At 38.5% G+C, this 27,919-nt stretch overlaps 2 protein-coding genes across 3 annotated transcripts in view; both read right to left on the bottom strand.

The window, feature by feature from the left end:
* The window catches only part of HGD (homogentisate 1,2-dioxygenase), a 43,850-nt gene extending 35,594 nt beyond the window's left edge, over positions 1–8,256 (bottom strand). The window contains exons 1-3 of one of the 2 annotated variants that reach the window (XM_006057591.4): positions 8,043–8,256; positions 1,716–1,787; positions 839–927 (exon numbers count right to left, since the gene is read on the bottom strand). In XM_006057591.4, coding sequence (XP_006057653.1) covers positions 839–927; positions 1,716–1,768 — 142 coding nt within the window. In that variant the 5' untranslated portion in view covers positions 1,769–1,787; positions 8,043–8,256. The remainder of the gene's footprint in view (positions 1–838; positions 928–1,715; positions 1,788–8,042) is intronic. The other variant, XM_006057590.4, reaches the window with a different exon arrangement.
* A 5,223-nt stretch (positions 8,257–13,479) lies between these two features.
* RABL3 (RAB, member of RAS oncogene family like 3) overlaps positions 13,480–27,919 on the bottom strand; it is a 37,978-nt gene continuing 23,538 nt past the window's right edge. The window contains exons 4-8 of the mRNA XM_006057587.4: positions 25,549–25,663; positions 23,047–23,197; positions 18,626–18,697; positions 15,376–15,414; positions 13,480–14,774 (exon numbers count right to left, since the gene is read on the bottom strand). Coding sequence (XP_006057649.1) covers positions 14,709–14,774; positions 15,376–15,414; positions 18,626–18,697; positions 23,047–23,197; positions 25,549–25,663 — 443 coding nt within the window. The 3' untranslated portion in view covers positions 13,480–14,708. The remainder of the gene's footprint in view (positions 14,775–15,375; positions 15,415–18,625; positions 18,698–23,046; positions 23,198–25,548; positions 25,664–27,919) is intronic.

Consider the following 27,919-nt stretch of genomic DNA (forward strand, 5'->3'; position numbering starts at 1 on the left):
ATCATATGTGTGGTCCATGATGCTCTTGTACTCACTGTCTCATTTACTTCTCAGGAAGACTCTCTGGAGATAAACCCAATCATCTTCCACTAAGCAGTACAAGACTGCCTACCCTCCATCCCTAACCTCCAATATAAGTAGCAGCCCTCTTTGGGGATACCTTCATCTGGTCTGAAATTCTTGCAATTGGACGCTACTTGTTTAAGTCACAACACTTAACTGCCTCCCCAAATCACAATATATACTGCATCTTATCTGCATCATAGGAGTTAACCGAGGGAGTGTGTTCACTGACCTGGCTTGTAGGACATGGGAACATGACACATTGTGCTAATGAATGTGCTGGTTTCCAGCAAAGGCAAATTCCAAGGAGAAAAAACCTTATTAATTCAAACCACAAGGGGCCATAATACATAACCTTTCATCTAATCCATGCTTGGATTATCCAATATTTTCATCCAAAGAACATAATACTTCTAGTCAGCTGAGGAAGATATTGCACTGAATCTTCTGTAACTTTGAGTTAATCAGTATTAAAAAAAAAAAAGTAAAACAAAATTGGACAATTCCTAGGGGAAGGCCAGACTATTAGGAACATTTTTTTCTGAGTACAAGCAACAGTTTGCAAATGTAACTAGACATATCTGTTTTCTAGGCTCTATGCAGCTGTTGTCTCCACTTCTTCCAACAGTCACTTGATTCTAGCTGGAGATGAGATGCATCTTTCCCTGACAATGATCCAAGGCACAGCCTATAAGAAGCAGGATTTTGGGCAGCCCTGGGAGGTTGTGGCCTAGGTATAGGAGGCAGAATTAAATACTAGTTATAGTTCCCATACCTTCTTTTATTGGTGCTCCGTGGACAAGTGAAAGCTGATCCTGAGAGCTGCTCAGCATATAGATTGTAGGGGCAAACTTGAGGATTATTCTAAAACAAAGGAGGCAATAAATGACATCACTCCATCAGAAAGATATCCCACCTTCCCATGAAACAACTCAGTGGGGGGAATTCTGGCTTGGATGGGGATGCTCTGGGTCACTTACTGCACATGACCATCTTCAACCTATATATCTTTCTTGTAATAATGTTTTAGGTAACTTATTGTATAAAATTTATAAATTATAACCTATCTCACCCTTCAGAAACATCCCAATGCTGACGTATGAGTATATTTCTTTCTATTCTTACCCTCCAAAATGGGGATCCTATGATATGTGTAGTCTTATTAATAATAGCACATTAAAAAAGAGGAAACAGTATATCATGAGCGTTTTTTATGCAATGAAATAGTCTTCAAATTTTTTTGAAAAATTTTTGTTTGCCATAGTTTTTATTGTAACAAATACTAGTGTTAACATCTTTGTGCACACATTTTAAAACAAGGGCTGATTATTTTCTCCTCATTGTCATATCTTATGTGGTTCAAAGAAGTATAAGAAAGTCCCCTAACCCTGAACCTGGGGGATCCTCCTGAAAGCCCTACAGTTAGTCTTACTTATCTTGGGGGTAAGTGTTTTGCCATAGGTAACCATCATCCAACTTTAACTTTTGTATTATTGCTGTTCAGTATCCCAATTGTCTTAACAATCTGTAAAACTTTTAGACAGTTCACAGGCTAATACAATAGCCATGGTGGGAAGAGGCACTTGACCTGAAGGCTGGTCATACATTCCCTTAATTCAGAGTTCTCTAATTAATATTTTATTTACTCATACCTGTCCTTCTGGTAGGGCACCTGGGCAGCGAGGGTCCTCTGAGGCACACTCATTCCCGAATCCAGAAATGTACTGCATGTGACAAGACACAAAGGCCACCATTAATGGGACTTAAAGAGTATTCTGCTATTTGACAGTCTACGAAGGTAAGAAATTTCTATATGGACATGTTTTTATCATGTTCTATACATCATATCTTTACTATGTCTTAGCATGTGACCCATTTAGGACAGATAATTTCCCTGTGTGAATTTCAAAGACCCACAATTGATTGGGAGAAGAGTGCTGGATATTGCATAGACTCACCACCCCTAGCTGTACTTACTTAATTGATTTATGGGCTTGTTCTTAATTGTCCCAGATCATGGCATCCAGTCCCATCACTTCATGGGAAATAGATGGGGAAACAGTGGAAACAGTGTCAGACTTTATTTTGGGGGGCTCCAAAATCACTGCAGATGATGACTGCACCCATGAAATTAAAAGACACTTACTCTTTGGAAGGAACGTTATGACCAACCTAGATAGCATATTCAAAAGCAGAGACATTACTTTGCCAACAAAGGTCCGTCTAGTCAGGACTATGGTTTTTCCTATGGTCATGTATGGATGTGAGAGTTGGACTGTGAAGAAGGCTGAGCGCCAAAGAATTGATGCTTTTGACCTGTGGTGTTGGAGAAGACTCTTGAGAGTCCCTTGGACTGCAAGGACATCCAACCAGTCCATTCTGAAGGAGATCAGCCCTGGGATTTCTTTGGAAGGAATGATGCTAAAGCTGAAACTCCAGTACTTTGGCCACCTCATGCGAAGGGTTGACTCATTGGAAAAGACTCTGATGCTGGGAGGGATTGGGGGCAGGAGGAGAAGGGGACAACAGAGGATGAGATGGCTGGATGGCATCACTGACTTGATGGACGTGAGTCTGAGTGAACTCTGGGAGATGGTGATGGACAGGGAGGCCTGGCATGCTGCGATTCATGGGGTTGCAAAGAGTCGGACATGACTGAGCGACTGAACTGAACTGAAGAACAGGTTCTTTAATTCTGGGTCCATCGGGGAGTTTCTGAGAGGGGAGATGGCTCAGGCTCAACTCCAGGTTAGTAAGATCTTGCTTGCCTAGATAGAAACCTCCCTGAGGTTGGTGCTCCACTCCCCCTCCATACACTGAAACAAGCAGCTACAAGGAGATGTGTGGATCCAATCTGACAGCAAAACCCTTGAGAAAAAGCTGTCCAATCAACCTGGCTGCAGGCAAAAGCCTATATCATCTGGCTCACATATGGAGCACTTGTATATATGTTTGCATCTATGTGGATACAGGAAAACAAAATAGGAAGATATGGGTGGCCTTCAGGAGAAGGGTCAGACCGGAATCTGTCCTCAGTGGCACAAAGGAGTGCATTCTGACTGCCATCTGTTTACTTTATGTTCAGAGAGAGGAAAAGACAGTTTCTCAACAAAGTGTGCAGGTCCCCTGAAACTGATTCTGACAATGCTTAACACACCTGTGAGTTCTTGTTCACTCTCGGGCTTTTCTGCTAGTTTATAAGCTCCATAAAGGCTGGAACTATGGCATCTTGTTTACCTCTATATATGCTTTGTGCCTTATTTATAGAAGGTACTCAATAGATACCTATTGTTTTAGTTTTCCTTTGAAGCCTATGCCAACGCAAGAGTATGTATCCTGCTCTAAGTAGGGTTGTGTGTGTGTGTGTGTGCGCATGTGAGTGCGCATGCGTGTGCCAAGTTGCTTCAGTCAAGTCCAACTCTTTGTGACCCCATGGACGGCAGCCTGCCAGGCTCCCCTGTTCATGGAATTCTCCAGGCAAGGATACTGGAATGGGTAGCCATGCCCTCCTCCAGGGGATCTTCCCGACCCAGGGATTGAACCCACATCTGTTGCTTATCCTGCATTTGCAGGCAGGTTCTTTACCAGTAGGGCCGCCTGGGAAGCCCAAGTAGGGTTAGGACCAATCCCCCAAACCCTTTTCTTTAACTTAAACATCAAAAACGGCTGTTTTTTTCCCATAGTTTTTTCTTAAATGTACTTAGTTTTAGCCCATGAAAATGAAAGTGCAGCCTCACTCAGTGAGTGAAATACCACCATCTGAGCACAGTCTCTAAGAGATATAAGAAGGATGTAAGTGGGTGGAGGATAAGCCCTCCAGAGTTCTCAGCAGCATGCAGAAGGAGCTTGATGGAATTCACCTGCAAGTGTGAGCACCGAGCAGGGCAACAGCTGCCCGTACTTGGAAGGAATAGCAAATGTGAAATGTTAGAACCTAGAAAGCAATGGAACTGAAATTATTCCTTTTTGCCTCCAGACACAGTATTTTTTTATATTTGAAAATCTATCAGCACTAAAAACAGCGAGTTATATTACACACAGATTGGTTAACAGCAGTGGCATGTAGTTTGGAATGATTTCTTTGGGGAAATGGCAGAGACCATCCAACATTATGACTCTCCGCTGAATACAATTTTCTTCTCTCTAAATGAACCTCGTGCTCACCATCAAGAGGATTGAATCTGAGCTGCTGAGAAATGGTAATGACCCCAGATTATCTTCAGCTCTGTGGAATGGAATTTTAGACCGGTCTTGACTGAAGCCACAGGGTGCCACAGTGCCTTCACTGTGCTCCACTGCTGAGCTGCTTCTGCAAAGGGAGGCAGGCAGGTCTGAGTGCAACAGCCGAGGTCTCTGGCAGGAGTGCGTAGGTTTACTCATTAACTTGCTTCATTCTTTGCAACTGCTGGCCTCAGAGCAGAGTCCAGGGTTATTTGTACATTGGAAACAGAGGAAAACAGACTTACTATGTGTAGTTTTAAAGCATTTGCTTCAGACTGCTTTAAAAAATAGAAAAGAAAGTACAAAGAACAGCTGGTGGTTGGGAAGGGAGCCACCCAGCTTGGAGAGAGGTGTGAGTTCTGAATTGGTTTCCCACTCTTAGCTGCGGTGCATTGGCTGAAGAGGAGAGTGGAAACTGCTGAGTCATTCTCAGACCAGTTGGTTTTCCTAATCTCCTGGGAGAAAAATTACAGATGAGTTTGTTAGAGCTTTAAATACCTTGTGCCTCACTGCTGAATGTATCAGAATGGAGGAAGCAGTGTTCTGTAGCTGCTTTCCCAAGGCTTTGAGATCAAGGACAGAATCTGAACTCTGCTCCTATTGGCTGTGAAAATCCAAGCTTTCAATTCCAGCTGATTCAGTGACTATACAAATACATCTTATACAAATAAATAATTAAATCTGACGTTAAGTGTGTGTATTTATATGCTTTCTTCAATCTGGATTCTGAATAATTTTATCCAACATAAAAATATGATTTTGTTTCCTTCCAAAAGAATTATACACATCCTTTCCACATCCTTTCTAAAGAACAAATGACTGAACTCCATGTAATTTCAGTAGCGTCAGTTCCTTGGCAGTTCCCTAGTGTAGATTTCTAATTCTCACTTGGTCCCCAGGATATGATTTACTTGTCAGAGTAGTTTTATGAGGTGCTCTCGCCTGACTCTGATTCTGGATAACACCCTGATGGGATGAGCAGATGGTGTACCTCACCTCCTTTTACAGGGCATGAGGAAAAGTGAGAGAAGTCAGGGCAGAGATGGAACTATAGCTACCTTTTCCTCCTTTGTAAAGGGTCCAGTATTTTTAGTTAACCTTGTTGGGAACATAGGTTATAGATTGCTAGGTGAACTTGCCGATTATTTCAAGTGGATTAAACTGAAGAGTTTAATTATTTCAAGTGGATTAGGCTGAAGAGTGAGTGGCTCCCCAAATATATCTATGTCTTAATCCCTTGAATTTGTGAGTGTTGCCTTATATAGCAAAAGAGACTTGGCAAATGTGATTAAGAATCTTGAGATGGGGAAATGTCCTGGATTATTTGGGTGTGCCCTAAATGCAAGCAGGGCTTCCCTAATAGCTCAGTTGGTAAAGAATCCGCCTGCAATGCAGAAGACCCCGATTTGATTCCTGGGTCAGGAAGACCTGCTGGATAAGGGAGAGGCTACCCTCTCCAGTATTCTTGGGCTTCCCTGTGGCTCAGCTGGTAAAGAATCTGCCTGCAATACGGGAGACCTAGGTTTGATCCCTGGGTTTGGAAGATGGCCTGGAGAAAGGAAAGGCTACCCACGCCAGTATTCTGGCCTAGAGAATTCCATGGATTGTATAGTCCATAGGGTCGAAAAGAGTCGGACACGACTGAGCGACTTTTCACTTCACTTAAATATAATCATATATATTCATAAAAGAGGGTGGTAAAAGAGGATTTGACGACAGAAGAGGAAAAGGTGATATGATGATGGAAACAGAAATCAGAATGATGCACTTTGAAGGTGAAGAAAGGGACTATGAATCAAGAAATTTCTAGAAGCTGGAAATGCAGGGAAATGGATTCTTCCCTTGAGTCATCAAAAGGAACCAGCCAACACTTTGACTTTAATCCGTGGAAACGGATTTTAGACTTCTGACCTCCAGAATTTATTTTCCAGAAGAAAATAAATTTAGTCATTTTAAGCCATTAAATTTGTGGGAATTTATTACAACAGAAACAGGAAAGTGATACAATAATTATGTAGAGCAGGGGTCCCATCTTCAATTAACCATTAGAATCACCTCCAAAGCTTGTTAAATACAGACCCAAACCTAGTAAATCAAAATATTTAGTCCTGGGGCCCAAAGTCTGCTTGTTAAACATCTCTTCTTATAGAAATGAGGAAATCAAGACTTGTAGAAGTGAAACAACTTTAGAACATAGTGAGGTTCATTTAAAATTAAATTTTATTATTATATCCTTTGAATTTTCTTCCCCCATTTGTGCTGTTTTTATGTAAATGTGATTTCATTTGAGGCTTTGGGTTGGCATATCCATTACAAGGAATAAATAAAAGCAGGAATTTTTTTAACTTAAAATGTGTATTGATTAGAATGATACAATCTGGCTTTCTGTGTTTGGATCTGTGATCTCTAGAGCTAACCTTTCCTTGCAGAGATTAGACAGCAGGCTGGGAAGAATGCCTTTGAAACTGAGAACAAAGACCAGCATGCAATTTACGTTGGTGTACTGGTGCTGTGCATATTAAGTTTCTTAAAAATTTCGGCAGGATAAGATTTTATATATAATTTATTTATAAATGGTAAGGATGTTTTCACCCTGCTGAACTTCCTATAGGATTTTCATCAGGAAATAAAGTTTTTATGTACTCCCCCTCTTCTAAGGCTTCAGCTACCATCATTGATATGATGACCTACTGTATCTTGTCTCCTGGGCTTCCCTGGTAGCTCAGATGATAAAGAATTTGACTGCAATGCAGGAGACAAGAGTTCAATCCCTGGGTTGGGAAGATCCCCTGGAGAAGGAAATGGAAACCCACTCCAGTATTCTTGCTTGGAAAATTCTATGGACAGAAGGGCATGGCGGGCTGCAGCCCATGGGGTCGCAAATAGTTAGACATGACTGAGTGACTAACACACACACACATACACATATCCTAGCTCTCCCCTCTCCCCTAAGTTCCAAACACATACAACTGACCACATCCTGGTATCTCATCTTTGGTTGTCTCTGGAGCAACTCTAATTTGACTCTTGGATCTCAGAACATGCAGGGCTGTGTGTGCTGTGCCTTTGCACTCACTATTTCTTCTAGCCCCCATCCCTTCTAAGTTATTCAGTTTCAACTTCTCTCTTAAGACTGAGCTCAGGAAGAGTTTCCCTGATGACTTAGATGCTAAAGAACCTGCTTGCAGTGTGGGAGACCTGGGTTTGATCCCTGGGTTGGGAAAATTCTCTGGAAAAGGGAATGGCTACCCTTGCCAGTATTCTTGCCTGGAGAATCCCATACATATTTTTCAATTGCAGATTAAATAATAAGGAATTATTTCCTAGAGGAGGTGCTAGGACTTCCGCTGGTCAAGGGCTGATTGTGAGCCTCAAAATAACTGAAGAGATTAAACATATCTAACTGGTGGGCTGGAGCCTATCCAGGAAACTGCAGTGACAGGAGGGTGTAGAGTAGGGACTGGCAAACAGTCACAGGGAGAAAAGTGTCTGTCCATAGTGGAGTAGAGCCTTTATAAGGTCTACAGATTCCCAAGACAATCTATGAACTGAACAAGACAAGAGATGGACAATTAGACTGTCATCCATTTTCTTTGTCATCCCCCAGCCCCAGCCATGCTTATGGCAAAGCCTTGAACACAGTAGCTTGAACCAGGGCCTCTCTAAGTTAGTGCTAACTCTGACTCTCTGGAATTTTCAGCAGCTTCCATGAATTGTGGCTGAAGAAACCACAGCAAACTGGCCAGATAGTTTCTTACCTTCAACTCAGTCATTTTCCTTCTGCTGCAGGTGTGATGATTTCAGGAAACCCAGGCCCAGATGCTTCTGCTTCTCCTGCATACCACCCTCTGGATGTTATTCCACTTCTTCACTGTGCTCACTGGTCAGCAGGTCACTCAACTCAATCACAGGCATTTCCTAACTGGGCTACGCTAGGGAGAAAGTCCAGCATGCTTGTTCCCAAACTGCTTTCATAACTGCCTTTGGTTTTTATTAAACCTGGGCTGTTTCTAAAGAGTTTGCAGAGGCCTGTCTCCTCTTCACCCGAGATAAAGGTTGATCAATTATTTGTTTCAGGTAAAGGAAGGAGGGTCATCACTAAAGGCAGAGAATTTAAAGCTATGAGAGGAACTGTGGCAGTTAGTGCTTGGTGTGTGAGGCAAAGGTTTCTCCACTCAGTCCTGACGCAGGCCAGGAAGGAACACGGCGGAGTGTTCGCTCTCTGAGAGCAGTGAGGAAACAAGCTGTGCCCTGACACAGGTGTTTTCACATAGCTGCCCGAAACATGGACTGGGTCTGGACAGCTCTCCACAGTTGCCTCCCAGGGATGAGCTGGGTGAACAGTTCAGAGTGAAGCACTCCAGTTAAAGCCAATTTAGATGTTTACTGTTGTTCAACTTAATTTCTCAAATATATTTAGTGTTCTTATAAATTCCTTAAGAATATTATTTCCTTATGCTTGTATCCCTCTAACAAGAGACCTAAGGGTTATTTTCCAGCCACTTTTCCATGACTCCCTTGTCCTTCATCTTGGCTACTCTCCTTAGCCATGGTCAGGTATCAACTTCATGCTAATGGCATTCAGGAAGGAAGAAACCATATATTGAGTGCTTGTCATGCCAGATTTTCCCACAGACATTACCTCATTTAATTGCACAAAAACAATCTTGTAAACTAGGCTTTATTATTGTAACTCAAGTGCAGCAGACCAGGCAGAACATGTAAATGGGTAAGGTAGGCTAAGTAAGTTTTAAAGATATATAAATGAAGTTCCAATTTTTAAACACTGGCAACTTACATAAGTGAATGGATGAATGAATGAATGAAGTCACTGTAACAGATTGTAAAAAATGCCCACAATTTCCTTTCATCCTTGCATACATGCTCCTTTGCAATGTGACTTTGCTGCTCCTCCCAACATGAGATGGAGTCTTTAACTTATCTCCTTGAATCTTACTTTGGCTAATAGCAAACACAACACAGGCAGAGGTTTAAAAAATGCTTATGCTTTAGGATTTTCCCATTTCTTGCTACTTGAGACCACCATGCAGGCTAGCCTCCTTGAGAGTGAGATACCATCTGGACAAAGAGAATGAGATACCATCTGGATAAAATAACCTTTGGGTCTCTTATTAGAGAGATACAGGCATAAGGAAATAAGATTCTTAAAGAATTTATACCATGTTGCCTTTGTTGAGTTGTCCAGGCACTCAACAGCCAGCACTAGTTACCAGATGTGTGAATGAAGCAATGTGGCTGCCAGATAACTGCAGACACATATGTGATCCTAAGTGAGACCAGCAGGAGAACCACCAGCTAAACCCAGCCCAAATTGTGGACACACAGAATTGTGAGCAAATAGATTGACATATTTTATGCCAGTAAAGTTTTGGGGTGTTTTGTTAAGCAGTGATAGGTAACTGATACAATTATGTTAAAAAAAAGCATGCATATAGGTGTGAGTGACTATGGGCTGCCACTTTGACACCTTCTGCTTTAGATAAATAGGTCTAAGCATCTTCCAGAGGTCCCCAGGCTCCAGCATACTGCAGTAGCAGCAGAATGATTTGCTTGTGTCTGAGGTGTTAGTGCAGAAAGACTAGCTCAAAGGCGCCATGTTGATAGAAACAAGTGACAGGTTGGAAGCACACTGTGTGGACTGATGCCTGCAGACCAGGGAACTTACAGCACATCTAAGCATATGTCAGCACAGACACTAACATTGTGGTATTACATAAGCTTCCCTGGAATTTATATGCAAACCTGGGAGAAAGGGGGAAGGTGCAAACCCCAGCTTTACTGAGGCTAGGTTTTTATTATTCCTGCAGTATGCAGACTCAAAATCAAAAGTGAATTCAGGAAAAATATTTCTTGCATATCTGAGTTCATGAGTACATTGGTTCTTGAACTGCTATTGATCCTGGAAGCCAGAGTTTGGTGATTAGGGGGAAAAATGGATGGAAACCAATAAGAGACAAAGGAAAAGCTTTACTGCTTTGATTTTCCATAAACTTCATGTGCTCTTTCTGAATCAGCTTTAAAGGCAGATTTAAGAGGTGTTTCAGTTCTTTCCTAAGATGTGAGAGATTTCTGAAAGAGTAGGAAAGTGGTAAGAGATCCTTGACAGAATGAAAATTATTTTAGGGGCCTGAAAACATTTAAAATCGAATAAACCTATCAATTTCTTATTTAGGGGTTTTCCCCAAGTGGGTTCACTTTATTTCCTGTCTTCAGTTTTTGTAACAATAACTTAATAAAACAAGTATTTGCTTTGCACCACCATGTGCCAGGTATTGTGCAATATATACACAAAGAAACGAGAACACATAAAACACAGAAGCACAGAGCTTTGATTCTATGTCTGATGGCTTTCTATTTTAATCTAATCACATATTCATTTCACAACTATTGGGGACCTGCTAAATGCCAGGCCCTGTGAGGTGTGGGGGATACAGAGATGATCCTGGTCCTCTAGGAGGGCGCACACTGGAGAAGATTGACCAATAAATGGGACATTACAATGGGGTGCCTGGACTCTTCCTGTGACAAGGAAGAAGAGTCCATGGTGTTATGGGAGGGATTAGGGACTGCAGAGCTCTGACTAGCAGGGCACTGAAGGCTTCCTGAGGTGATAGCTGAGCCAAGTCACAAACAGTAAGGGATGGATCAAGGGAGGATTGTGTACAAAGAGAAGTGCAGCGCATTCAAAGACCTATTTTTAGTGCACTGATGGAACAGGGTGGAGTCGTGAGGGAAGTCTTTCAGAAAGGGGAGTTCGGGCAGATATTTAAAGCAAGAGAAAGAGGCAGGGTGATTAACATTCAAAGACAGCCAGTGGAAGAAGCAGGTTGTGTGTAAGGCACACTAACTATACTGGGTAAGGCAGTCATATACGGGACCAGAGAAGAATCACAGTATCCAACTGGCGAGAAATAAGAAAGATGCTAAAAACCAGGCAGAGGCAGAGGGATCCAGTGAATGGATGTGGGGAACAGGTGAAGTGAAGAATTTGAAAAGGACCAGGAATTGGAGACACCAGATATAGGCCACCTCTGGATTCTGGCACAAGATAGGTTTACTCTCTGAAGAGGCTCTGGACTCACACACACCAGGGAGTATAAAAGAGAAAGTCTTTCTAGAAATGCTTCTTTTAATGAGGTGTCAAAGGCTGGATTCTGAACTACCTGCATTAAAATCACCTAGTTTGCCTGTTAAAAATACAGAATCCCGGCCCTATGTCATTATAATAGGGTTGGCCAAAAAGTTCATTCTGTTTTTTTCCATAAGACTTTATGGGAAAAACCAAAGAGACTTTTTGGCTAACCCAATACATAGATTTGCATGAAGGGGGCAGAAGAAATTTCAGTCTTTGCATTTTAAACAAACACTTCAGAGGACTTTCATGCATTTTTGAGTTTGAAAGTCATTTCTTTGAGTTTTTTTTTTTATTTTTAAACTTTACAATATTGTATTAGTTTTCCCAAATATCGAAATGAATCCACCACAGGTATACCTGTGTTCCCCATCCTGAAGCCTCCTCCCTCCTCCCTCCCCATTGAGTTCTTAAATGAAGGTGCTAATTGTAACTCAAAGTTGGATCTCTTTCTTACTCTATGGAGCAGCCCCGGCAGGCTCCAATTCCCAATTCTGCATCAGGCCAACATACTGGGGAATATGTGAGGTTCAGGGTTCTCAGGACTAGGCTTCCTGCAACCCTTCCTCTCCTACCACAGTAATTTAACTCAGTTTTGGGATTAGGGAGAAATGAATTTTTTATTTCCTTCTCCTCCTTCCCCCAAAGGGTATCCTCCTTTGAATTTTAATAGATATTAAATCAATGCAGACATCCTGTTAGACCTTCAAAGTTCTTTAAAAAGTTGCTACCTGTGCTTTAAACCAGCATTTAGATACCCATACAAGGCCCTACCTGGGCTGGGTGCTAAAGCACACACTATTGAAATGAAGATTCAAAACCTCTGATCATAGAGGCGGGTTAGGAGCTCTTTACCTCAGTCTGATGGCCCAGCCCAGCACATCAGTTCTATTAAGTCCATTTTCAGAATGGACAGAAAAACAGCAGTGTCAAAGCACCTGGATTATATCAAAGATGCCTCAAGTGCAGGGACTTCTGAGAACCTGAATAAAGCTGATATGGATCAACCCCTTTGGGAGCAGCTCTTTCCTTAGAGCACTAAAGTTGAAAGACCAACCCATATCCTTAGCTGGGTTGCAAACCAAGCAACCTGAGGGACAGATGAGTGGACAAATATTTTCATATCTAGTTGCCTTCACAGTGAGTAAGAACACTGGCTAGACATCTGAATCACAACAGGGGAAAACAAAAAACTTTCTCTATTGCTAGCAATTTGTTCCATCAAGAAAGCAAGAAAACTGAAGATTTAATTAACACTTCTAAGGAAGTATCTGGTGTTTACACTTGTTTATTACCTAAAAGCAATTTTTATGACCAAGTCTCAGGAAGTCTTGGCAAAAATTATGCTTCAAAAGATTCTTTTAGAAGAACTCTGGCTAATAACATTCATTTTGGCAAACAACCTTATTTTGCTGCTACTAATACTGCAACAAACTTACTGTAGAGTATTAAAAATTATTTTTCCTTAGAAAACTATAATTCAGGAGTCAAGCCTGAGAACAAGAAGAAATGGAGTGGAGTACTGTTGATTTTTCAAAGTTGATCCTGAAGCTATCAGGGATGGGTTATTTTTCAATAAGGGAGAAAATACAGAAATTGGAATAGATCTTTTTCTTAATTAAGGGAAAGAAAGAGGAAGAAAGGGCTATTGATTTGTTTTTTAAAAAAGGAACACAGAGAACTTCAGTTGGTCTCGGTCTTTGTGTATGCTTGGTTTCTACTTCCTAACTGCACAGCCTCTGTCACAACATGCTTGTGCCAAATCCCACGTACAGATCCTGATTTACATAGCCCTCCTCTTGTCGAAAAAGAAATCAGGGCTAACTCTTGTGGGGGAGGATGTGCAGAAAGACTGGAGAATATTCTAGCTGATGAAAAGTGCTTTAAAATCCTTTCTCAAATCCCCAAAACTGCCTTACTAAAAGCACGAACATTGTGATTTTGATATCCATTTTCAGCATACCTTGACTTCCAGAGTACGGAACAGAAAGAGAATTTAGTGTTTTTTCCCTAGTTTTGAAATGAGAAGCTGAAACTGTGTATTTACTATTATTATACTTTAATATGGAGCAAAATCAGGAGTGTGGAGTCTTACAGCAAAGCTAGAAACAGAATATGTGTGAAAAGGTGTTGTTGAATAAGGCAGCAAATTACAGTTTCTGTAAAACAGGTTTATATATTAATAAAGAACTGGGGCAAAGGGAATTATACAAGCAAAAAAGATGGGTAAAAAAAGTAACGATGAACAGTTATGCATATACACACACACACACCACCCCGAAAAACTTTAGATTATGAAATCCAAGAATCCTAGTCCATAATTCATGTAAATGTGTTGCTGTGGAACTTATTTTTACTTCTCTCCATAAATGCATTGTTAACACAAAGAATAATATTCATAGTTTATGGACTGTAGTTAAGGGACATTTTAGGAGTTGACTTTTCCTTCAAAAATAAAAATAAAAACTGAAGAGGGTGTAAATCCCTCTTCCTGCCCTTGTGCAGGTCTTAGAGTTCACCCTGCCTGTTTTCAAACAGAAAACAGTAATAGGGTGCAGAGCTGGAACCTAAGGAGTGAAGCGTTTACTGAGCTGTCAGTTTCTTGCAGAATTCTCCTTTACTGGTACTGCTGTTCTCTATGTATTATTAATCTATTTATATTTAACTCCAGCTCTTAGTCTGCCTCTTCCAGCCACTGAGCCATTTGCAAAGGAGGAGAGAGAGAGACAATTGCTATTATTAGGCATCCTTGTGTGTGTGATGAAGGTGGAGACAATTAAATAACACCATTTTGCTTCTTTGAAAATGACAGAGATTGTTTGGGGTGGACAACTCAGGCTGGTTAACATAACCTTTCCCCTCAGAAGGTAAAACAATGGAGATACATTTCTCAAGTACTTAATTAAGCCTTCAGCAATGCATGTGGGAAAATTACAGACCCATAAAAATCCTCCAGTTCTAGGCAAGAGTAAATTTTCTCTGCAGCATTCTGTCACTGCTCATTTACTGCATCATTTTGACATCTCATATTTCTACAAGGTTTTTATATAATCTATAAACAGGGACAGAAAGGTGAAAAATAAAATGAGGACAAAGTCTGGAGCTCCCACGCTGTTACTTCCTTTCAGTTTTCCATTAAAGGGTGAGGCTGAAGGGTGGTATTTTAAAGATGATATCATTAAAAGGCTGAGACATTAATAATCGACACAGCAAGAAGAAAGCTGTGAAAAACTGCCACCGCTTGCTCACTCTTCCAAAGGATGAATGTAATTCAGTCATAATGTAAGCTCTTTAATGTTCCTCCCCCAAACCTTTTTCGATCAGGAAAGCCTGGAATCTGTAGGCAAGAAAGATAATCATGTTAGGACTCAAAACAGGCAGAGTTCAAATGCTAATAGCCTTTAAAATGTTTTCTTATTTTTTGTTTCTGTATGTTATGCTGTTGTTCTTTAAAGAAATATCTTTTTGAGGTTTTACTCAGAAAACCACAGCAGATTAAATAATAAAAATAAATTATACTAAAATGAAAAACATTTGCCGAGTAATTGGTGATAGTGTCATCTAAATCAGACAGGATGAAGGTGAAACTCACAATATTCACTTGCTGGACTTTCATATGAATTATCTGCATTGTGACAGACTATGGATATGTACCTCTGCAGTCTCAAGCAAATTGTTTCCTATTATTTTATAATGTAACTTTATCTCTGGATTTTTCTTGTTTCTCAGACCCTTATTTTCCGTTGATCTGAGTTTTTCTTCTGTATTTAAGAAGACAGAAGAAAGTCATTTGGTTGGGCCTGCAAAGTACTCCCCCGTCACCCCAACTTCTTAAAAAAAAAACAAACCTCAAAAAGGAATTTGGAAGTTAATTTCAGATCAATCAAACCTTTCCACAAATTAAAGAAATCATTTTATCAAAAAAGATAGATACAGACCTGATTACCATCTCTTAAAAAGTATCTCTTCTCTATGACCTGTTAGAAACAAAGATATTAAGGGCTTAGCATGTATACCTTGAAAAAGCAGTAAGCGCACTGACCACTGATGGCACTAAAAGGTGCACACCCAAGATAAGAGTCGTTTCAGTAGCAACAGACATCTACTACACTGAGTTAAACCTGGTGCTGACGGGATCAGGACTGTGGAAGTATTTTTATAAAAGCCTGTCTCTAGTTCCAAAAAGCGTTAACGATAGGTCAAAAAATAAATGAACAAACAAAAACGACTAAATAACAAGAGAAAATGACCTTTGATCCCATGCAATTCCCAGTGTAAATCTGGAAATTTGGCTGCAAATTTGGGTCAAAACTCTCTTGCAGTCAGCCCCAAAAGGTACCAGACAGAATCCATAAGATAATTCACTCTGCTGTATTGCAGAAACCAACACAACAGTCTAAAAGCAATATCCTCCAATTTAAAAAAAAAAAAAAAAAGCAAAGCACTTTTGCTACTACAATAGCACAGCTATTCTTTGAAGAGGCCTCTGTCTGTATAACATAGTCAACTGCCACATCCCTCCAGTAACCACAGCTGTAAATTCTGTAGGTCCTTAATGGTGACAGATGACACAATATCAAAATCGGTCAATTAACTTCTTATAGACTTAATTCGCACCCTTTATTCAGCAGTTTCAGAACTGTTTGTATTTGGTCAGTGGAAGAAATAAGGCAAAATCCCTCACGATTACTGAAAAGAAGCCTTCAAAACATACACCTTAATATAATGAATTTAAGAGTATCATATGTCTACATGATGAACACTTGAGAAACTGCAATGTCAACAGAGGCAGTATTATTTTCTTTACACAGAGCTGTTGTGATTAAGAAAAGTTCAGCAGATTAGAATACAGATTATTTGGAGATTAAGAGGTTAGAGTCTAGAATTATGAAGCTAGGAATTTCTTCTGAATAAAGCAGAGTATCTTCTTCCAGGCCTGTACCAGCTTGCTCTCACTGGCCTGACAGTCATCTCACCTGGATTCTTTTTATCTTCAAGACTATGGCTCAGTTACTTTTAGCCACAAGAGACTCAGGGTAAGGTTGCATTCACTGGCCTCAAAGGCAGAAAAGCTGGTTCGTGATTAGTATACATCTAAAATACTTGACCCCACAAAAACTATGACAGAACTGATTCTCTTTCTTCTCTCCAGGGTGGGACAGGAAACTTCTATTACTCTAGAGTGGAGAGGAGTTACTATTAGTGAAGGGAATGTGGAAGAGGATTAGATACCCTCTTGGAAAAGAAATCCTGTGAATTCTGGAAGATAAGATGCAGGTCCCTTGCTTTCAGCCAACCACTGCAATCTGGAGGTCTGGCCAACCTCTTAATCCACCTACCTTTTGTTGTGATTTAGGAAACCAAAAGAGGAGTTATTTTTCCCTTTTGCTCATAATTCCCTGCCCTCAATTTGTGTTATTATTCTCCTATCAAATCTTGCTCTCCTCTTAAAACCAACCAAATTCCCTCTAATATCTTTCTTTTAAGTAAAGCTTTGCCTGACAATTTGAATCACACTGGCCTATAATCCATTGTTTCTCTGGGATATAACTTATCACATTTTATTTTTTTAATTTTAAAATTAATAAATGATTTAAGTGACTTCCCTGGAGGCTCAGAGGTTAAGACTCTGTGCTTCCACTGCAGGGGGCATGGGTTCAACCCCTGGTGGGGGAACTAAGATCCCACATACCATGAGGTATGGCCATAAAGTAGGAAAAAAATTTTTTTTAAGTAAAAAATAAAATTAATAAATTATTTAAATTTAAGACAATATATTGTGGGATCTTTCCATGTCAGATACAGATCTATTAATATAAGATGTTGTTCCTAGGGGACACAGATGGTATATGTTGGTCACTCAGTTGTGTCTGACTCTTGATTCCATGGACTCTAGCCCACCAGGCTCCTCTGTCCACAGAATTCTCTAGGCAAGAATACTGGAGCGGGTAGCCATTCCCTTCTCCAGGGAATGGGCCTGGGTCTCCCGCATTGGCAGGTGAATTCTTTACTGTCTGAGTCACCATGGTGGTCATGGATCTAAACCAAACAGGAGCTCATATGTTTTAACTGTGAAAACAATGTGGAAAGAAAATTTGGTTCCTTGCAGTGCTTCCTACCATTTTTTCTCAGTCATGGCACATTTAGAGAATACTAATATTTGTGTGTGACATGGGGTAAATGGTAGAGCCAGCCCAGGGGCCTTGGCTGCTCTGAGAACTGAGGGGATCACCATCTCAGTACACCTGTACCTTTTCTGCCACACACCAGTTGGGAGTTTATGCAATGAAGCAAAAATTTCCCAGTGGTCTAATTTTAAACAGGGATGGGCTGTGGGGCCTATCTTAAGTTGACCTATTAGACAAAAGAGCCAAATATTTAGATCTCTAAAGAGCTAAAAGAAAGATGACTCATAAGACAGAGCTATGAAGAGGGAAATTTTTTTCTTGGGAGATTTACTTATAAAAGGAAATATAATACAGAAATTAATCTTTTTTCAATAATAATATAGGAATACATCCTATTTCACTTTACTGCACAATGTCAACATTGGGTGAATAGTTTAACTTGGTCAATATTATACACAATGCAGACATATGGCCTTGTGAAGGAAAGACAAACAGTGCTCTAATTTACCAGTATGCTGAATCATTCTATATTTTCGTTCCAGTTCAGGACAATAAGATGAGGCTGGTAAGAGTCAATAACTGGAATGCAAAGGTTTCTGATAGGGAAAATTAGGGAATCAGGAAGATGACAGAGCCTTAAAAGTAATAGTAACATTTATGTGGGAGAATATTAGTAGCTGGGTGAGCAAAATGACTCAGGACTTTAAGCAGAATCTCCTCAGTTTAGTATTTTTTATGGGGGCTTGAGCATAGTGAATGAGTACAAAAAGAGCTAGAAAATAAGGAAACATAAATTGTTTTAAGGAGGGAATTAGGTATCTTAAAAAAAAACTATTTGAATCTAGTAGGTTTCATCCTTCACTTTGAGAACACTGGTGATAGAATAAACACGTCAGCAGGTCTTGAGCAATTATACAAACAGATAAGAAAGGTCAAAACAAGTATTATTCAAGCTGTGAAGTTCAGGATGAAGGAATAAAAAGACAAAGCATTCTGCAAAGAATTTAAACTCTCATGGTACATAAATTAAGTTTAAAAATAACTTAATTGAAGCCATTACCTTATCAAAAAACCTACTGAGCTTGACAGCATTGGAAGAACCTGCAGCTAAGTACCGTGGATTTGTGCAATCCTAGGAGATAAAACGTAAATCTACAATTAAACGTTAGGAAACATAAGCTTTTTGTTAGTCATTACTATTCCTCTTGCACATTTCTATAATAAAATATTAGCCATCATACTGTCAAGTAATTTTTCAAATTATGATACACAGAGCAAAAAGGAAAGTGCTAAAGGAAGATAAGGCCACTTACTCTTTGTTATTTAGGCAATTTTAGAGGACACTGAACCAATGTATTCATCATCAAATAACTTCATAAAGGAAGACGGGATTGGTAATGTCTTACTAACAACAAAACCAAGATACTACTTACGTGACTTACCTATATTTACCTTGAAAAGCAGAAAGAGAGCTGTCAAAAATAAATAACACTTCACTATTTAATACAAGTTATTTACCAGTACTCAACTAACTTAAGTACTATAAAGTTCTTAGGAAAAGTAGGAAGCATGAAAATAAGGAGTAAAGGAGTAACAGTTTCCAGGGGTTTCTCACTCACTAAATGCAAGGCACTACATCCTTGGTGGGCCATAAAGATAATAATAAACAATCGATATACTTGTGATAATAATAAGCAACAGATAATAAGTTTATTTCAAAATATCATTATTATTTTTAATAGTAATTAAATAAGAAACAACAGATATTACTAGAATAAAAAGAGGAGAAAATGGGCTCTGAAAAGACAAAATAATCTGAAATAGTATAATGATAGTACATTGCAATGATTAGTAAAGACCTTAAATGGTTTACTATCCTTTTTCTAGAAATCCAATGTTGAATTGCCTTCGCTTGTCAATACTGACTTGCCACCTCAATAGACTGACTACTTTGATTTTTACCTCAAATGCCACTTAAGACCCAACCATGGGGATATGATACAGGCTTCTTTGCAAGGACAATATTTAATTTTTCAGTTATAAATCATCTGTGTTCCCTGGGATCTAATTATTGTTGGATTTATTCTGACTGTAATTTATTCTGATAAATACCCACATGATTCCTTTCCAATATATTTTATAACAATCATCTATTTTACCAATATACAACATTTCAAGGCTCGCATTTTAAATTTTGGCTAGAAGCTAAAATACATTTTCCAAAACCACAAAAGAAAAAAGAGACTTCAATAACTTTTCAAAGATTGTAGAGTAAAATAAAAATCATAAGTCTCGGAAGCCAGCAAGCTCTGAACCTGAGTATCCATCTCAATATCTCTAGATTGTGTGACATTGGTGAGGTTACAAAACCTTTAAAGGTACGCTTACCAATCTGTGAAATGGGGATAGCAATACTCATCTCGTAGGATTTTTGTGAAAATTAAAGGAGATAATGCATGTCCAGGACTTCCCTGGTGGCTCAGATGGTAAAGCGTCTGCCTACAATGCGGGAGACCCAGGTTTGATCCCTGGGTTATGAAGATCCTCTGGAGAAGGAAATGGTAACCCACTCCACTACTCTTGCCTGGAAAATCCCATGGACGTAGGAGCGTGGTAGGCTACAGTCCATGGGGTCGCAAAGAGTTGGACACGACTGAGCGACTTCACTTTCTTTCACTTTCTTATTGCATGTCCAGCACATAGCAGGTACTGAAATATTAGTTTCCTTCTTTCTTCATCCCAAGAAAATGCCATCAGATTGAATTTTTAGACGCAAAAGCACTTAACATAATAAAAGGTAATTCTATATACGGATTAAATAGACTGAAATATTCTGTAATCCGTTGTATTTGAAATAACGTTTGAACATTTATATAGTAGCTGGGGCATATAAAAGACAAACCTTAAGTAGATATGTTTTACAAAACGGATATTGATTACATAATCGTCAGACTGTTAAGACTTCAGAGATGATTCCACATAGAGCTAAAGTACTAAATACAAAAACTAAATCAAATATCAAGCAAAAAACAAAACCCCTCCAAAACGTAATTCAACAATTTCAAGGTGACCAGGTTAGAGAAATCCTATAATTTTAGGATGAGAATTTTAGATCTCAAAGAACTATAAACTATCTGCTACTGATCATGACTGAGGTCAAAGCCTGAAAACTAATAGCTCTAAATCCTTGCCTAAGCTTGAGAAAGAAATCTTAACTAGCGAAGATGCTTCAGAATGATCACTTTGAAGTAAACACGTAGCAGAGAAAAATTTGCGCTAGACATGATAAGCCTGGTGGTGATTTAGTTGCTAAGTTGTGTCCAACTCTTGCGACCATGGACTGTATCCTGCCAGGTTCCTCTGTCCATGGGATTCTCCAGGCAAGAATACTGGAGTGGATTGCCATTTCCTTCTCCAGAGGATCTTCCCAACCCAGGAATCAAACCTCGGACTCTTGCATTGCAGGCAGATTCTTTTCCGACTGAGCTATGAGGGAAGCCCATAACAAGCCTAGCAGGATTTAAAACAATAAGTAATCGCCTCCCTGTTTATAATTTAAACAATTTGCCTTTTCTCCCCCAAACACAAGATAGCTTTGATACAATTATGTTAATTCTTACTGTTTAATAATGTTAAGTAAATTCATATAGGAACCAAAGATGTTAGCACTAATACTGTTAAATCAGTTTTTACTTGAGACTTTATATATACTTGCTGAGTCTTTTTGACTACTATCTCTTTTTGAAAAGCTTATCTAATTTTTCTCCTCATTTTTTTCTTCTCTGCATCCTCAAGACCCTCTTGTTGTTTCTTCTGTGCTCTTGAAAGTGTACGCTGATAGAAGGCTTTAAGTACGTTGTATGTGAACACTGTGGAGACCACGTGTGCCAAAGTACCACTATTTGAGTACCTTTACATCTTGTTAACAATTAAAGATGGCCCTGCCTTTGCAAGTAAAATAGGAAAAGCATATAGCTAGGTGATTGTCATAGAAACTCACAGGTACAGAAACAGACACATTCTAAAATACATTAAAAGTAATTGCTGGAACAAATTAAACATATTCAATGGCAAATTTCCCTTTGGAAACCATGTTCAAAAAAAGTAACCTCAGCACTTCTTCAACAAGGACATTATATATTCTATGTAATAGGAATTCTCTGGACTATAATGGTCCAGTCCTCACTACCTGGGACATAATGCTGGCAGCTGAGGAAAAAAAGGCGCCTCCACTGCAAAGCAGATTGTAAAAAAACAACAACAGTGGAATGTGAGGCAGAAGCTAACTCAGTTACGGGGGTAGAGGTGGGGTTGAACCTAGCAGCGTTCACCAATGTTGAATCACAGAAAAAGGGCTCAGAATAACCTGAGTCATTTGTTAAAATTACAGAATCCAGGTCCTTCTGTCACACGTTATGAATAAAAAGCTCCAGTTGTAGGGCACTTATTCAAAAATTTTTTCAAATACTGTTGGTAATATGAATATGAAGTCAGGTTTGGGTACTTGGTGATCTAGATGATTTCTAACAATTCTTTCAGATCCAAGATTCTAAGTGTTAGTTGAAGGATAATTCAGTGGAAAATAGGTTTAATTGTAGAGCACAGGCTCTGGAGTTAGAGCACCTGGTTCCACCTGGGTAACCTTGCTTTAGTTACTCTTCTCTGCTTCTAGCCTTCATTTTTAAAATGGAGATATTTATAGTACCTATCTTCTAGGATTGATGTGACGACGATGCATGTGAGACAACGTACATAAAGTACTAAAACAGTGTGTCTAGCACTAATAAGTGCTTAATAAACGTGAGCCCTTAGTTGTATAAAACCAGCACCACCATGGCTGAAATACCAGTACGCTGATATATTGTAGAAATCCTACTTGTGAACAATGACATATAAACCACGACTGAAACTGCTGGCCAGGATCATTCCCTCAGCAACACTAACTGGCTTATATGAGAACTTTCCTAGCCTTTTTAAAGTCTGGTTTTAATTGAGCTAAATATCTCAAGAAGGGGCTCAATTCATGGTATATATATAAATATACATAAACTAATGCTTATGAAGCACTCCTAGTTTACAGTTTGTAATTTTCTCATTTATATGTCTGTTTCCCTTTAAGGTAAACTCTCTAGTTTAAGAAGCTAAGAGGCTTTTCTAAAGCAAGAATAAACAACGCACAGTATCAGTGACCACTCTTTGTCTTCCTAATTATTTTGATTTTGGTGTGATTTTTTAAGATCTTTTCAAGAAAAAGCCTGTGACTTACATTAGAACAAAGTCTGAACATTGCAACAGATCAGCACACAAGGAGGCTGTGCCCATTTCATAATCTGTATGGCTCCAGTCTTCACTACTGTTTGGACTAAAACCCAAATGCCTGATTCAAATATAAAGCTTCTTCTCTGAGTATGTAATTTGTGAAGTCTTTGGTTTTGCCTTTTCCTGATAATAAAACAAGCATGCATTAGTGAAAATACACACCAAATTGATCTCTTCTGCATTGAAATCCTCAGCCAGGAAAGCAGTCCTAGTTAAAACTTCATGACGCTTGTTTTCATGAATCTGATCCAGTTTAGTCCCTATTACCAACAGTGGGATTTGGTTATCAGCAAACTGTTCCCGGTCATAATCCCTGTGATAAATAATAATGAAGAGGTGAACAGAATTTATCTTTTCTGATGTAGATGTGTAATATTTAAATGTAACTAGCTTATACTATTTTACATATACTTCACTAACTCTTGCTCACCCATCACCTGTAAACCTACTTTTCTCCCAATTTCTTACACATGCCTGTTCATTTTTCAATCAGTCTTCACCATCTTTCAAGTTCCAACTATTAATTCAACTAATCAAAATTTGTCCCTGGGTCTTTACGGACTACTTGAATAAACTGAGAGCCCACCAGGTATATGCAAATAGGTTGACTGACTTCTAAAACTCTGTCTTCTAAGGCTAACGGCTGAGGAATTTTTCTGAGGAGATACAGCGAGTGGATTCAACCTTCAGTGGACAGAAAACCCAGGAACCTAGCACGCAGTCAAGCCTTTTGGCAGAGGGGAATGCCAAGCTTCTGGGTACCTTCTGGAGTACCCATAAGCTTTACATCCACCATACTTATTTCTGTCTGTGAATAGCAAAGAAAAATAGATCATATCAGGAAAATAAGAAATACGAATGCTGAGGCCAGAATAAATCAACCATAGCTGATGCTATCCTGGGGAAAGATGGATTCAACCAATGGAAAGGGAAAGAAACAGGAAACAGCTTAAATGTAAAATGAATACTAAAAGGAAAGAATTAAGCAACAAATAGTTGTCTGTCCTGACATGAGAGCCATGGAGTCACAGGACAGGCAGTAGGAATCACTCGGGGTTGGTGGCCTTGGGTCACTCTATTACTGAAAGGAACATAAAGCCCAATATTTTTCAGTTAATATAAATTCTACTCACGTATGAGAAATAAAACAGATTTGGATTTCTGACATATTATAAGCTCAGTTTATAACAGTCAGCAAAATCTGGTTGCAACACCTTATGTTAGTAAATCAATATTGCATAACCCAACCAATACAAACCAGGTGAGCACACCTTTTTCCTTCTTTTGGTATTACTTTTCTTTCTCTTTAAATAATCTAAATCTTGTGTGTATGTGTGTGCAAAATTACCAAATCTTTTTGCCCTTCACAATAACCTTACAGAGCCTCAATTACTGTTCAGCCTTGGAGCACAATTGTTTTGAACTATTTACCTCCCATTTCATAAAAATATTATCATTCTAATTACTGCATCAAAACCAATAACAGTTTGAGTTCAAGGCTTTTGTTTCTTATTACCAACATCAATGCTGACTTAAGAGACATGGTCCAAAACTGAAAATTGCTTTATTAGAGAATAAAGTTCTTTTAAAAAATAAAGTGCATGTTTATTTATTGGGTTGTACCAAGTCTTAGTTGCAGTGTGCGAATTCTTATTTGAGGCATGTGGGATCTAGTTCCCTGACCAGGGATTGAACCTTGGGTTCCCTGCATTGGGAGTGTGGTGTCTTAGCTACTAGACTGACAGGGAAGTCCCAAGAATAAAGCTTTGAAAGTGTCCTCCTTTAGGACTTTTCCACCCCAAACTCTAACTTTGGCTTACATACAAATTTTTGTATGTATTTTAACAAACATCATCTTTAACACATATATTTCTGTCACTTGCAGTCTTTCATAATCCCTTGCAAGTTAACATACATATGTTTATTGTATATATGTAACATAACATATATGTTACATGAAATATATATATAAATAAACACACACACAATCTGTTCTCTCATTTCTTTTTTTAGCTTTCCTTATCGCTCATTTTCTTTCATTAAATCTTATATCCAATTTGAAATTTGGTTAATGAAATCCTTTTTTTCTTTTTAAATCATTAGGTAAAAAACAAATCAGGAATTTTAGCATGAATGGATAAGGCTGATAACACCCTAACATCAAAAGAGACAGATAACCAGGTTTTCATATTATATGTACAATACCACTTTGGTAAAAACAAAAAACCTTGCATCTTTCAGACTACTGTATTTATCTACCATTTTGGAGAAGATAAGAATTCAGAAAAACAAATAATTTGGAACGAGACACTCAGATACAAAAGTCATCGTCAACTAAACCCTCACAACATTATAACTAGTTCAAAGTGAATCACATATCTAGAAGGAAACCCCAAACTATAAAACTTCTAAAAGAAACACAGATTAGGCAAACAGTTGTTATACATGATTCTCAAAACACAATACATAAAGGAAAAAAGCAGAGAAACGAGACTTCATCAAAATGAAAAAGTACTGTTTTGTGACAGAGAGAATGAAAAGACAAACTACAGACTGGGAGAAAATATTTGCAAATCAAACATCTTACAAAACGGTTATTTTGGAAGGTACATTCTTGTGACTGCTATAGCATTTCAAACCAACTGTGAAGTAATTTGGGCTTACCCATTTGTTACCAAGACTCCAGTTGGCACCAAATCCCTATTTAGAGCTTCCAGTGACCAACGGTACAAGTTTTGGGATGACTTCTTATTTGTTAAGTCATGCACTAAAATAATACCTAAAATAATCAGAGAAAATAGTGTCAATATTTTAACATTTCCTCTTCATTTTGCAAGTGACAAAGCATTCGATTTCTTAATGAATGCATTCTGGTATGACTAACAAACTCAGACATGATTATTTAAAAATTTCCTCTGTAAGTTCTTGCAAATAATTAACTAAATTTTTTTCTTTGTCAGTTACGTAACTAAAAAAAAATTCTACAAGGGCTGACAAAAATTTCATTAAGCTTTTAGAATGTCTTTTTTTCCTTCATTAAACACTTAATGAGTGCCTACTCTGCCTGGTCCTAATTATACAACTACTTCATCAATAAAAAGAATCAAAACTACTTTAAGTATATAGGAAATTATATTCATTCAAAAAGATTATTTTTCTACACTATGCATCTGTCATAGACATCATACATACACCTATTATTTACTCATTAAAATATTTAATAATAAAAATTTATTTAAATGGTATTGATTTAATTTGATACAAATTCCTATTCTTTAGCTGACAAGATGTTTTCTTGTAGGTTACCTGGACCTAATCAACTTAAAAGTCTAATCATTTAGTTCTTTGAATTAATGCCTAGCTATGTAAGCTTGCTCAATCTGTAAGAGATTTAGTTAAAACACAGCAAAAGAAATATGCCATAAGGAGACAGGAAAAGATAGTTAAGAAGTATGAATAGTAGAAAATAGATGGACTTTCTAGAGATTGAGAAAAACTGTAAAATATAATGAGGTTGAGAAGTACAATTAAATAGAATCAGCTAAGATCCTAGACAGAAAGGCAAAGCAGGTAATTATGATACAATATATACAATAGAGGAAATGTTTTAATGCCTAGAGAAATTTAGAGTATCATCTTGTGGTCAAGAGACTATATGTTTTTAAACGAACCCCAACTCTTTCCTATATTACCCAGATTCTACTGTGAAGAAAGAATGTGAAACTGATGATTCTCCCATCTTCAAGACGTAAGATATGTAAATATGAAAAAAGAAGGGCATGAGAGTTAGAATGATTTGGCTCCTCTAGGTTTTACAGACACTGTACAACTAAGGTGCTTGTGCAAGTGATAGCTGACTAGTTCCAGGTGGCTCAAGTTAAATCTGCATTTCTCCTGGCATCTGGAACAGATCTGACACTGGCCCCCCGGTCCAACTGCATTCACTCTACCTTCTCAATGAGGGGCTCCAATACGCATTAAGGAAACAAGGGCAGACTAAAAAAGGAATAAAGAGCTACTATTAAAAATTATAGCTAATATTTATTCAGTATTTATGTACTACATATTGTGCTTTCCGTGTCATCTAATTTGATTTTCAAAACAGTTCTATGAAATAAGAATTATTATCTTTATTTTACACATGTGGAAACAGGCTCAGAGAGGCTGGTAAGTGGGGCAGCCAGGATTTGAAATCAAGTAATCTGACAGTAAAAGACTGGAGGAAAGCAGAATAAAGTCACTTTAGGGCAAAGGAATGGCAGATACTTTCTCCTCTCCTTATTTCCTAGGTATAAATACAAACATATGAGTGGGTTTGGCTGGGACAGTGAAAAAATTACAAAGGCCTAAATGAGTTATTAGATGTTTTGAGGATCTCTATTTATAGCTTTTGAGTTTTTAAGGGCACTAAGCACCCTTTTCCTTATGTTCCTTCTTTCATTTGGGCTGAGAGTCCATGCTTTGTAGACTATGAACTAGAAGGGACACAGTGAGGCCCAAAGGAAAGAAGTCAGGGTGACAGCTGATCAGAATAGGTGCTAAATCTTTAAAAACTGAAAGCGAGAGACACTTTACAGGTCTCCTTTAGGGATTATCAGCCTCAGTCATCACGGTGGGAAGAGGCAGGATACTGAGGGAAGAAAGTTATTGCTAAGAACAGACTGTATATTTGAACGGAATGATCCTTATGCTCTGTTTCTTAGTAAACTAAGGATGGTAGATTGAGTAAAGAACCTTGAATGCCTCTAACAAGAGAAATGTTCCAGAGGCAGGTTCAAAGAACTCAGAAACTGATTTTTCTCTTTTTTTAAAAAATTAAAGTATTGATTTACAATACTGTGTTAGTTTCAAATGTACAGCAAAGTGATTCAGATCTATTTATACACATATACATACATATATGAGATTCTTTTCCATTATAGGGTTATTACAAGATCTTGAATATAGTTTTCTGTGCTATACAGTAGGACCTTATTATCTATTTTATACACAGTATTTGTATCTGCTAATCCCAAACTCCTAATTTATCCCTCCC

The sequence above is a fragment of the Bubalus bubalis genome, chromosome 1, assembly GCF_019923935.1.
Source record: "Bubalus bubalis isolate 160015118507 breed Murrah chromosome 1, NDDB_SH_1, whole genome shotgun sequence".
Taxonomy (NCBI): Eukaryota; Metazoa; Chordata; class Mammalia; order Artiodactyla; family Bovidae; genus Bubalus; species Bubalus bubalis.